Source organism: Colossoma macropomum, unplaced genomic scaffold (assembly GCF_904425465.1).
Source record: "Colossoma macropomum unplaced genomic scaffold, Colossoma_macropomum, whole genome shotgun sequence".
Lineage (NCBI taxonomy): Eukaryota > Metazoa > Chordata > Actinopteri > Characiformes > Serrasalmidae > Colossoma > Colossoma macropomum.
The window spans coordinates 29,935,189-29,948,864 of NW_023494796.1; the positions used below are offsets into that span (position 1 = coordinate 29,935,189).

Consider the following 13,676-nt stretch of genomic DNA (forward strand, 5'->3'; position numbering starts at 1 on the left):
CAAAACTTGGCTGACAAATATGTACAAATCTTGGCACCATGGTGTCTGGCTCAGCTCTTGAGGTCTAGAACAGGTCTTGGGCAAGACAAATTGAAAACCACATCTTTCCTGCCTGCTTACAAAAAGCCATAAACTTCACTGTGTGTTAGCATTACAGGGTCTTCAGAGACGTCTTCTAGATTCCCATCAACCTACTTTGTTATGGAAATTCTGAGTGTACTTTTTCCATGTTTTATGACTCTGGACACTCAGCGTCTTTTACACAATCTGAAGAAGACGCCATCACACTATCAACACCCAGCTCAGGTTTCCAACCTCAGCGTGTGGTATTTGGGATTGGAGATCGGACTAAACGCGTTCCAGTTTTTGTAGATATGCCAGTTGTAGCAGGTATGAGCCGACTCCTCTGGGCATGACAGTGATGCATGCTTCCAGTACATCACTTGTTCTTTCGGTTAACCCGGCCCCTTCCCTCCTGGCCCACTATTTATGACCTGGAGGATCTGTCATGACCTAACTCAGATAAATACAGTTGGGCAGGAGATGATTCAGAAGGAAGAACTCTTCCACTCTCCTGCGACCCAGCGCAGAAGCATCCCGGTCTCAGGAGCACCAAATAACGCTTGGCAAGCAGAAGCGCAGCATGAAGTTAAGAGGGCAGTGACTGATCGTGTTTCGCACAGCGCAACAGCGCGATGGTCGGCACGCCCTGCATGATTGAGTGGGATCTGGCTCCGTTCCTCCGTGGGAGTTGCACCCAGCAGAGATCGGCTCCTTGCTCGCGCTCTCTTTCTCTCCTTGCCATGAACATGAGCTCAGTCCGAGCGGACCCAGTGGGTGTCCGTGAGTAAGACACTCATGATGACATGGAACAGAGAGGTATTTATCACCAAGATCTGACAGCAGTCTGGTTCACATTAACAAGCCACGTTCCTGGTGACCAGTAACAGGCCAAGGGCCTTTCAACGAAAGGCCTCACCACTTTTACATGTGATGGTATGGGGCAGTGAGATCTTTGAGGGACTCTAGAACAAATGTGGGGGTTCATTCTTGTTCTTCTTGTAGGAAAGGCAAGGCAGGTTTACTTATCTAGCACCTCTCATGCACTGTGGCCATTCAAAGTGCTTTACAAATAATGCATTTTTAAGAAAAGGTAAAATCCGTTTTCTAAAGTTTTATGAAACAATTCTCCAAGGAAGGAGGCCATTCAGGGCAACGCTCTAAAAAAAGATGGTTCTTCAAGGGTTCTTTAGGAAAGACAATGGTTCTATATAGACCCAAGAACACTCAAAGAACCATATGTATGCTTAAATAGTTGTTTACATGGTGAAATCGTTATTTAGATTGATGCACACTTAAAGACGATGGTTCTTTAAGGGTTCTATAGTACAGACAAGGGTTCTATATAGAACCAAGAATACTCAAAGAACCATTTGCGTGCTAAAATGGTTCTTTGCACGGTGAAATCATTTTTTTAGACTGATGCACACTTAAAGTAATGGTTCTTCAAGGGTTCATTACTAAAAAAATGGCTCTATATAGAACCATGAGCACTCAAAGAACCTTTGGCATGATTAAAGGGTTCTTTGCATGGTGAAATCATTCTTCAGACTGAGGCACACAAACATTATGGTTTTTCAAGGATTCTTTAGTGAAAAAAATGGTTCTATATAGAAACAAGAACACTCAAAGAACCTTTTGCATGATTAAAGGGCTCTTTGCATGGTGAAATTGTTCTTCAAATTGATGCACACTTAAAAATGAAGGTTCTTCACGTGTTCTTTAGTGAAGAAAATTGTTCTAGATAGAATCTTAAGCACTCAAAGAACCTCCTGCATGATTAAATGATTCTTTGCACGGTGAAATCATTCTTCAGACTGATGTAGAATGTGCTGTAGATGGTACGATTTAGAACCTTTTTCAAAAGGGTTCTTCTATTGTAAACAAGCTTAACATCCTAACAATAGCAGAACCCTTTTTTTAGTGATATATAGAAACGTCTTTAAAAAGGTTCTTCATAGAATCATATACATCACAGCCTCCGACAATCTTAAGAACCCTTTCTCCATGCAAAGAACCGTTCAAGCATGCAAATGTTTCTTTGAGTGTTCATAGTTCTATATGGGACCCTTGAAGAACCATGTTTTTTAAGAGTGTACACTGCACCTATTTATGTGTTCTTCTCAGGACCTCGACATTTTGTGGAGGTTCATTAAACTTTCAGAAGGATCTTCACACTCAGATGTTATTTATTGCTACAGTACCTGATTTCTGTGACCAACCTCCGTGGCAAAGAGAAGAACCTACTTACCAAATCAGGTGGTGTTCTGCAGGGTTAGGATAAACATTTGTAAAGGTTCTTGGTTCGAATACAGGAGTGCAACTACGCTATCCAAGTTCCTTACTGACAGCGTTCAGCTGTGTTCTTCTATATAGCCTGACTCTGTCTTAAGTGTTGGACATGCTAGAACATAATGACTCAAAAGAGACATGAAACATTTCCTTCATAAAATCAATATGCTGCCTTTTTTATTTATTTTCATTTTTTATTTCTGATGCATTTTCATTTCTAGGAAGGAGAAAGAAGGTTCCAAAAGAAGTTGAGACTCCTAACAACCACCTGGAAGACCTGGTAGACACCAAAACTGCTCCCCATCAGATAAACAGCACTTAAAGCTTTCATCTTTGAGAGAGAGGAGAAAATCAAGCTGCTTCAGATCTGAAAACATCCACAGGTGTTTCTGTCCATCCTTCCACTGTGAGAAGACGACTCAGCGCTGTGGGTCTGAAAGGATGTGTAGCTGATCAAGAAGACCCTCACTGAGAAAAGGAGACGGACACATCAAACAAAGATGCTGAACAATGGACTGACCACCCCAGAGTCCAGACCTCAACACCACTGAATGTGTTTGATTACTTCAGAAAACAATCAACCAGCTTCTAAGACTGAACTTTGGAGGTGAGTCTGCAGTTTCTTTGTGGAACTGAAAGTGAGTCTCCTGAAAAGAATGGAAGCTGCTATGAAGGTAAAGAGTGGACACAATAGAGACTGACAATATTGATACTATATTCAATTATTAAGGAATTATATGTTTTGTTTTCACCCTGATTGTACTTTATGGCTACTTTGACTGGGAATTAAATAAATGAAGGGTGGCCTCTGACTTTTGCACAGTACTGCACACATGGGACTCTCCTAAGAGTAAAGCTCATGTACTCACATAGCTGGAAAAAACTGGTTCAATAAACTCAGTTCCAGCCATCGTTTGGTGGACGCAGACCCACTGATATGTCGATTGCTCACAGTGACAAACATTGCTGTGCCCCAATGTTAAAACCCTTAAGATCTCCAAAAGAACTCAAAAGAGCTTCAATTTAGTGGAAATGATTCCACATAAAGCATCTAGCAATAAAAAAAACCCTGCAGTAGCATTTTTTTTCTAAGAGTTCAGCTTTAATTTTGCCTGTAGATTATTATGATTTGCCTGCCGGGGGAAAACGTGTCAAAACATGTAAGTCTTCTGCAGCACCTAAACAGCTCCAGCATGCCAGCAATCCAGTCGTGATTGAAATCTCTGAAGCTTCGCTTGGGCGCAATTCAAACAACACATTAAAAGAAGGGATCCAAGATTACCAGCATGGCCAACAATAGATGAACACCGACAGATCCTGACTTTTATTAACTGTAGTTTGAACAAAAAACCAAAATATATTCAATATTAATCTTAAATATAATCTTTATTTCTTTACAACAATCCTCATCCATCTTCAGAGTACAAAACATTCATGATTATGTAAGAAACCAGTTTTAAATAAAGAGAGCATCTCAGATCTTCAACTGCATAGAGCTTTTTTTTTAAACTGAATGGCACTGAGAATATACAAAAATGCAGCTATTGCAGTTATTACTGTAGTCATATATAAGACACTGCGTGTTAGATTGTGGAAATTGGGCTACATGTTCTCTACAGTAGTGATTAAAGACAAAATGTGTTTATGTCCATGTCAGGACCGAAGACCAGTGGCTATTATGGATTTAAAAGCGAAAACAGAATGTAACTACTTGAAGTAGGTTATTTCCACTTCATCAGTGCTGTACATAAAACGGGTTGTAATATAGCTATAAAACAATGGACTTCTTGCTCTTGCATGGGTTATGGCTGTGCTGAACTGGATTCATCAATAGAAACGCTCAAAGTGCATGCGACGATGCTTGGCTATGTTTTATGTCTTGGATCGAGAACACAAGCAGATCTTTTTCCAGGGTAACCCCACTGGAACCAATATCAAACGCTTTCCACTGCATTAGCCCATTCGGTCCATTTGTGTGAAATACTCATAAGCTCTGCCAGACCGCGGCATTGCCATCATTTCCTGGCCGTTTTTGTTCTGTTGCCTGTTTGCCACTGAGAGTAGTTAAAGAGCGGCGTTCAAATGAATAGGAAACTAATCTGGCTTTATTAAAGTGGCATCATCCAAGCACATAAACAGCTCCGGCTAACTCTTTCATCAAGCGCTTGTGTAGATTTGAAAATACCTCAACACATAGCAGTTCGTCCCCCATCAAACATGACTTCACCTTATTAATCCTGATGCCTGACAACGCCTTGCTCAATGGTGAGGGGGGAGAAGACATTGGAACGGACAGGGGGCACTGAAGAGTTACTCCCCCCCTCTTAAGTCCAGTGAGCTATGAGTAAATAGGGTGAAATTACAAGGAAATTCCAGCGTTTCTGGATAATTCCATCTGTAAGATGTAAAGAAAGTCATTCAGAGTGGTTTCATGTGAAATGCGTCTTTCTAGAGTACGAACTGTTCACACTGGTGGTGATAGGAACCAGACGTCCACCTCTAAAAGCTCCCTCACAGAAAGGCATTGAATGAAATGGTAACTAAGGTGCTGTCTGATGCCTTTCACGATAGTTTTGAGACAAGATTCGGGCCTCCATTTATGGTGGGAAGGGTGCTATGAGGCAAAATAGTACCCAAGGAAAACTTGTTTTTCCAGATTTAACATTTTTCCATCCTCAACATTCCATATGAACACTTATGTAGGTTCACTGGTGGTTTTCGATGGTAAATAAAATAAACTTGTGTCAATATTTTGACCCGTTTTCTATCACCACTGTGAAGAAAGCAGAAAGCTTCCCCACCGTGAACCACTGCACGTCAAACCACTCTGAATGGCTGGTTTGATGACTCCACCAATTTTTCAAACCGTTCAACCGCCTTTTAAAAGAAGATATCCATGGATTTGCTAATTATTTCATATTTATTCATTTCCTACTTACTGATAGCTCAAACTACATACGAAGCAGGAGATTTGGTGCCAGTTTTTGATACGAATAGCCAAACAACTACTGGTGTTGTTTTTATCACCAATAAGTCAATTGCGTAAAATGTAAAACCTAAAAAAAGTTCTTTTAACCTGCACAATTTATCTGCATTAACTTCAATGAGGAAACAAGCAACTACACCATTTGATGGTTATACCTTGCTGCTGGGTCTCAACTGCAGCTCAATCCCTGTCGCCGTGGAGACACTACCTTACATTCTTTAACAGAAGTTCATAACATACTTATCCTGTCCTGGACCTGTCAAACATGCACTTCCACCGTTAAGACTATGGAAGTTTCTAAGACTTTTTTTGGTTAGCTTTCTAACTTCTACAGGGTTGTGGGCCGCTTTCAGATCAACATACTTTTTAAGCTGTTCCAAAAGATAGCTGAGGGGTCAACTACAGCTGTCTTTGGATTTCAGCATTAACACCGTAAAGACTCTCAACCCGCACCCGATGAAGCAGTTTGTAATGTCTAGCCATTGTTGCAGTGGGGAGCTAGATTGTAGCGTACTGGATATGTTTAAACATGTGAAGCGGCGGTTATGGTGACCATTAGAAGGCGTACGGTCCTACGATGATGGTGAGCCGTAATAATGAGCTGGTGCGATAGTTTGTGACGGTGTGGTGAGTGATCATCTCGAGATCGACGATCAGCTCCAGAGGGCCCTCTAGGGACTTGGTCAGCACCAGCATTGCACTGACGTTGCTGGAACGCTGCAAGAAGCAAGGTCATCAAATTAAAGGCATAATTCAGTCACACGATGATAATATATATATATGTAGCGATGAACAAACCCAGAGCTGCCTGATGTTTCTTTTTTATCCTAAACCTCACTTGTCCATTTGGACACTGCAGTAAAAATGCTGTATTATATAGTACACCACATGGTCAAAAGTACATGGACACATGAAAATCACATCCATATGCGCTTGTTGAGCATCTTGTTCCAAAACTATGGCCATTTATATGCAGTTTGTCCCCCCTTTTGGGAAAGCTTTCCAATAGATGTTGGAATACTGTTGTAGGGATTCGCTTACATTCATCCACAGGAGCATTAGGGAGGTCAGGCACTGATGTTGGGGGATAAGACCTGGCTCACAGTCAGCATTCCAGTTCATCCCAAAGGTGCTGGACGGAGCAGTCAAGGCCAGTCAAGTTCCTCCACACCAAACACAACAAACTGTTTCTTTCTAAACTGTTTCTTTATGGCCGTGCTGAAATAGGAAAGGGCCTTACCCAAACTGTTGCCACAAAGTTAAAAGCATACAATCCTCTGGAATGTCTCTGAATACTGTGGCATACCGATTTCCCTTCACTGGAAATAAGGAGTCCAAACCATAATTAATGGCCCCAGACCCTTTATTCCCCCTCTACCAAACTGTATAGTTGGCTCTATGCGTTCAAGCAGGTAGCATTCTCCTGGCATCTGGCATCTCCTGGTGAAGCATGATTTATCACTCCAGGGAACGCATTTCCACTACACCAGAGTCCAGTGGAGGTGAGGTGTGTTTTATACCACTCCAGCTGACGCTTGGCACTGCGCATGGTGATTTTCGTATGGTGAGATTTACTTGTGGCTGCTCAGCCATGGAAACCCAATCAACAAACTCTGTAATGAGTGCTGCAACATTGATTTCAATGTCCTACACATTTCAGCACTCAGTTCAGTTGTTGTTGCACTTCGCAGTAACAGAGAAGCTCCAGAAGAGCACAAATATGACAAACTTTCATCTTCAGCTAAGCCACTTATGCTCTTGGGTCCCAGCGCTCATTGGGTGGAAGGCAGGAAAGTCCATCACAGGGCACACACATTCGCACCTAGGGGCAATTTAGTATCTCCCGACCAGTTAATGATTGTGGCTGAAACAGTTAAACACACTAATTAGAAGGGGTGTCCACATACTTTTGCCCATGTAGTGTATAGTAGAAGCTACACCAGACAGCAAAATATACACCGATCAGGCATAACATTATGACCACCTCCTTGTTTCTACGCTCTTTGTCCATTTTATCAGCTCCACTTACTACATAGGTGCACTTTGTAGTTCTACAGTTACAGACTGTAGTCCATCTGTTTCTCTGCATACTTTGTTAGCCCCCTTTTACCCTGTTCTTCAGTGGTCAGGACCCCCATGGACCCTCACAGAGCAGGTACTATTTGGGTGGTGGATCAGTGTGTTGTGCACCTATACAGTAAGTGGAGCTGATAAAATGGACAATGAGCGTAGAAACAAGGAGGTGGTCAGAATGTTATACTTGATCGGTGTATTTGTAAAAATAATCACTCATTAAAAGACAAGGCTTGGGTCTAAAACTGCTTTACTGTATGCACAGAAACAGCAGAAGGTAATATTTCAAACTATTTAAAATGTATCACTAACCCTCAGGAAGAACTCCCCTCCTTCGTTGCCGGCTCTGATCCTGAAGGTGTTGTGCGTGTTGGGGTAGATGTTGGTGGCTTGGATCTGGAAGATGTCTGCTGGTACGGTGCGATCCGAGTGAATGCTCATGTACTTATAAACGATGGACTGTGGAATGCCGCGACATGCAGCGGTGGGCTGGCAGACACATCGGCTAGAAGACAGACAGAAGACACTTTAACCTTTTTTACACGTTTGGCAGTCTGTACTAACCCCCTCTTCACCTTCCCAAGGCATAAGATCATTGATCTGCCCATGCCCCACCCACAAATGCGTTCTCTCGTAATTGACTGTTACAGTGCTAGACAGGCTTTGCAGGACACTCCCATTCAACCTAATGAGAAACTGCAGTGCACAGCTACATTTTTCAGATCAGACTGCTACAATGTTCGTTTAGAGTTGCTAGTTTCCATGTAATGTTGAGTTTCTGCTGGGCTATGCTGCTGTAGATAATAAAAACGATGCCAACCATGCGAACATTAGCTTATTTTTTGACCAACAAACAGTTTATTGTAAGATTATGACCGTTTACACACATGTAGGTACTTGCATTGTACCAGCTCGACTCGACTCACCTTTTTGGGTTTTCCACTAGGCAAAATTTGGCACCTGATACCTGGTACTTCTTTGGTATCACCTCTGTCGAGGTTCCAAGTGAGCTGGGCCAATACTGATGTAAAAACGCTACAGACCACCGACTGATCGGAATCGTTAAACACATATGTTAACGTTAGCTACCAGGTTAGCGATCCCTCTTGCGTCGCCTCTTTAGAGCAACCAGAATCATCTCGTCGCCTGAACTCTGATGTAGTTTTTCCAAACTGTCTTTTTATTGTCAGGAGTGTTTTGTCTTGCTGCCCTCAGGCTCTTTTGAACAAAATTTGTCTCCTTCACATCTTGGCAGTTTCATTTGGCGTCGCTATGACAACCAGCTACACTGAGGGGGGCACTATTTCTGCAGTGGAAAACGAAGTAGCTGGTACCAAAAGCGAGTCGAGTCGAGTCGAGCCGTTCCATGCAGTGAAAAAGCGGCTTATATTTAGGTATTTTGGAGGTCGTGTACTATAATACTTACTGATCAGCCTATTAGTGTGAGGTTTATACCCTAAATTTCTCACAGATTTTTATCCCTAATTACTCATATTCAACCTCAACAGCTAAATTCCATGCAGAGGCCACCGACACATTCCTTCGTAGCAAGAGTTTCTACATTGGACAAGCTTTACAGAGCAAAGGGGAAGTACCATTTTGTCTAATTTGTCTAATGTCTCTCAGAAAAAAGGTACTAAACTGCCACTGCGGTGGTACCTATCTTGTTACTTGGGTAGTACCCTCAAGGGAACATCTTCAGTCCCCTTAGTTGGAGAATATAACCTTACCGTATTCCATCTCAGTTATGTATGTTTTATTTTAAAACATCAGGTTATGTAATGATACAAATACCCTGAGAAAACTTATCTAAGGTGCACAACTGGACCTTAAAACCATCGTTGTACAGCCCCATTTTCAAAAAAGTTGGGACGCTGTGCAAAATGTGAATAAAAATAGAATGCAATGATTTGCAAATCATGTAAACCATATTTTTAAAGGAAAATACTACAAAAAACAACATAACAAATGTTTGAGAATGTTTGTTTTTTGAGAAATATCTGCCTTTTTTGATTTCCACTGCAGAATCATGTCTGTTTTTAATGCAGTGCTGTCTGAGGGCCCAAAGATCACAGCCAGCAAATACTGTTATTTGGTCTTGTCCCTTACATACAGAGATTTCTCCAGATTTCTCTCAGATTTCTCTGAATCTCTGAATCATGTTATTATGTACCGTAGATGATGAAAAGTAAAAGATCTTGTTGCACTGTTTGCTCGTGCAGTCTTTCACAGAGTGGTGAACCCCTCCTCATCTTTACTTCTGAAAGACTCTGGAATGCTCCTTTTATAATCAATCACGTCACTGACTTGTTGCCTATCAAGCACCAGGTGTTTTTTTAGCATTAAACAAATTTACCAGCCTTTTGTTGCCCCCGCCCCAACTTTTTTGGAATGTGTTATTAGCATCAAATTCAAAATGGGCAAATATTGTTCAATAAACAATAAAAGTCTCCACATTTGATATGTTGTCTTTGTACTATTTTCAATAGTGTTTAAATGATTTGCACATCATTGCATTTTGTTCTTATTTACATTTTTTGGAAATGGGGTTGTACTTCTTGAGGGAACATTGACATTGTTTGTACTTTGACGAACAAAACAGTACCTTTTTTCTGACAGTGTAACTGTAATCAAAGTTCAATCAAATCTGATTGATATGTTAACCAGAAAGTTGTTGTATGGTTAAAGATACTCCGAGGGGTAATTCCATGATACTGGCCATATTTACAGATGCTGGCTGTGGCTGTAAGGCAAGAAGGGCTAAGAAAACAACTACACCCAGTCTATCCTAACAGACCTTTAATACATATAAAAATGTAATAAATCACTATGAATGTAGCTAATTTGACAGTAAATTTGTCAAACTGCTCTCTAAATTAGGTACTTTGTGAATGGTGTTCTGTAAAGCTTGTCCAACTACTAAAGACCGAAATTGGTGGGCAGAGCATGGATAGGTCAGTTACATCAATATGCTAGTTTGATGTACAAATTGTTTGTACAAGGCATCAGTGGGCTTTATTTCCTTCCTGCTGGTGAGTCCAGGTTGTCACAGCACATGAAAAACTTGCCCTTTACAGACGCATCTGGCTTTGAGAGCGCAGCCAGATGGACTTACTTTTCCGTCGTGCGCACATAAGGCTCCGGGCAGGGATTTCGGGGGTAGCACCGGTAGCCTCCAAAGTAGTTCCAGCACATCTCCTCCTCGGTGCATTCATGGCCTGTTTCACACTCGTTAATGTCTGCCAGAACCAAGAAAAACAGTCAATCTGTGCAGTCTTCACACAGTTCACACTCTGCAGGGCATTCCTATATTACACAACGGCTGTTATAACCTCATAGCATTACTGCTGTTATTAATGGAGCAGGCAAACCTCAAGACGCCTTTCATTCTAGTACACTTTAAAACAGTGGTTTCTAATGTTCATGGCTTGGATGTACGGTCCAGTGACTGACCTTTAACTAATACAGGACCTTTACGTGATGTGTATGAACTTTCTTTAAAAAGTTCTTCACACTTTTACTGAAACTCTTCTTAAAAGGAAACTCTGGCCAAAAAGTAACAATATAACCATCGCTACATCTGTTGTAAACATGCCTCCAGCGCTGGTGCCACAATAGTCTCACATGAGATTTTCCAGTTTAAAGGCTAGGAAAAACCTTCTGATGATGTATCTTGAAGGTGGGAGGAGCTTCGGGGTGGATTTTGTAGCTGTTTAAGATGTTACATAGCTAATGTCACTGCTAGAAAGCTGAATGTCATGTTTGTTCTTATTAGTCTCTACATCTGCGCTACATCAGGAGATTTCTTTTGGTGGAGGGGATTCCCAAGGGTTGCAGGCTGTGTTTGCATAATGCATGCTGGGTATTGTAGTGAAAGGATGCTGACTGACTGAAAAACACAAAAATTCTGTCAAACCGAAGATGTTAAGGCATACAATGCTGGCTACAGCATATTAAACGGTAGTTTTAGAATGCATCTTTGAAAGGTTCTTTAGGAAACCAAAAATGGGTCTTCTATGGCATCGTTCTATGGTGATGTTTCTAGTACTAGGGATGCATGATAATATCGGAAGATCCTGGCAGATAATTGTTTTTAAAAACAATTTGATAATGTATTTATTGTAATCGGTGACGCTGGGTTCCTATACTAGGATAGGACTTATTAGCAATTTCTACTTTTGATAAAAGTATATGTAGAGGTGGGCGATATGGCAAAAATATTATATCACGATACTTCAAGACATTTTCACGATACACAATATGCATCAAAATATTTAGTTTTTCTGAGATTGAATAAGTTGGAATAAACAAAAGAGAACCTGTAGTGCCACCAACTAAAAATACTGTAATAAGTATGTAATAATAAACCTAAAACTACAATGATTTTTTGACCGTTTGATAAACTGCACTGAACTAAATCCAATTAAACAGGCCTAATTAAGCTCACTTTGTAATGAAACATGTAGTTAGTTGTCTTCAAGTACTGACGATATCCACAATATGCTCAGAAAAGCATATTACGACAATAATGTATCATGATATCGTCATATTGCCCACCATGTATATTTATCAGTGTCGGCAGATATCAGCTTTCCTATATCGGTGCATCCTAAAACAAAAAGGATATAAAAAGGTAAAAATGCTAGCCTTAGCGCCTTGAAAAGGACGATCCGAAGGCACCGCTCTAAAGAACCCTTTATTTTTAAGCCTGTAGTCAAAACCATTAAATGATAATCACGGCTAACACAAGCTACATGGCCCACGTTAAAGAACATGTCACATACGGCTGGTTTCCCAGGCCTTGAATTAAGCCTCGTCTTGGACTACTGGACTAAACTGCAATGGCAATAGTGATTCAGCACTGAAAATCTCTTAAGCCTAGGCTTAGGCTAAATCTGTGTCTGGCAAAGCAGCCCACCGAGCATTAAGATTAAAACCTTACTAAGCCCCTGGTCCCTCAGTTACCGTAAGAGCGCTGGAAGGGAGAATCCTGCTGCTTCGAAACATGGGATATCCCTAAAGCTTACAGCTCAGGCAAGCATGGAGTGTACCCAGGCGTGTAGACACACACCCACACACCAAAGAGTTCCGCACCATCAAAGAGCCCTCGCGACTGAAGGGGAGCTATTTCTGACACAGCAGCACAGATTCATCAGTCTCGCTCCCTCTCTCGCCCTCACTCTCTCTCTCTCTTTCCAACCCATTCACACAACACGGGGCAGAGGAAAAAACAACACCGTTTCAAAGTCCCCGATTTCGAAAAAGCCCACATACATAAATCTCCAAAACGGGGGGGCTTTCGCAGGGCTCAACGCCGCCGCCTTGTTTGCGTACGCCCTGGCCTTTGCATTCTTTCCATGACAGTGTGGTGGAGCGTTCCGAGCCCATATTCCGCTATATATCTCCCCGGGCGCCGAAGCATCCAGCTCGATACGGATCCTAAGCGAGGTGGGGTGGGGTGAGGTAGGAAAAGAGGGCAAGGCAGGGCTGAGAGTCGTATTTCATCCCTGGGAGGAGGAGGAGGAGGCCAGTACCTTGACACATTCTTGTTCCCTGGAGCTGGTATCCATCGGGGCAGGTGCAGGAATATTCGCCCGGGGTGTTGATGCACGCGTACTGGCACATGTAGGGAGAGTAGGCGCACTCGTCGATGTCTGGACGCAAAAAAAAAACAGAGCACAAAAAACGGGCACAACATCAGCAAGAGCACACTGCTGTCATACAAGAACAAAACTGTAGCGTCAGCGACGCTGTTTCACTCCTCCGCAGCCTAGAAACACCAACAGCCAGAAGCAACCTCAGGCTTGTGCTAGCATCGTGAGATATTTAGAGTCTGGCACTGGGCAGGAATGCATAGCTGACTGCTAGCCTGGTACTTGATGTGTTTAGCGGCATTGCTAGCTTTGGCAGCGGAGGTCTGTTTCTCAAACTAGTGTATGGGACTCACTAGACGGCCCACATTAGCTCCCAATCACCTGTACCTGGTCTCCTTAATGTCTTCATGCGTGCTGGAAGCTAAGCTTGAGAAACACTGTCACAGCAGCTGCCAATGCTAGCAATTACACTGAACATATCTAGCACCAGGTTGAAAACATGGCTAGCGGTCAGCTATGCATTCCTGCGCAGTGCCAAACACTAAATACCTCGCGAAGCTAGCGAGGTCTGTTTCGGCTGTTATTAGACTCTTGTGGAGGGCAGCTTCGATGCTGAGCATGTCAGGCTAAAGCTAGTGTTTCAGGACATATAAGCATAGCTTTGTCAGGGG

The 13,676-nt window shown here is 42.2% G+C and overlaps 1 protein-coding gene across 3 annotated transcripts in view; it reads right to left on the reverse strand.

Annotated features, from left to right (window-relative positions):
• Nucleotides 1-4,381: 4,381 nt before the first annotated feature.
• Nucleotides 4,382-13,676, reverse strand: part of efemp1 (EGF containing fibulin extracellular matrix protein 1) — a 58,243-nt gene continuing 48,948 nt past the window's right edge. For all 3 annotated transcript variants that reach the window (XM_036583296.1, XM_036583295.1, XM_036583294.1), the window contains 4 exons: nucleotides 12,946-13,065; nucleotides 10,527-10,650; nucleotides 7,724-7,916; nucleotides 4,382-6,055 (listed from right to left, as the gene is read on the reverse strand). In XM_036583296.1, the coding sequence (XP_036439189.1) occupies nucleotides 5,894-6,055; nucleotides 7,724-7,916; nucleotides 10,527-10,650; nucleotides 12,946-13,065 (599 nt within the window). In that variant the 3' untranslated portion in view covers nucleotides 4,382-5,893. The remainder of the gene's footprint in view (nucleotides 6,056-7,723; nucleotides 7,917-10,526; nucleotides 10,651-12,945; nucleotides 13,066-13,676) is intronic.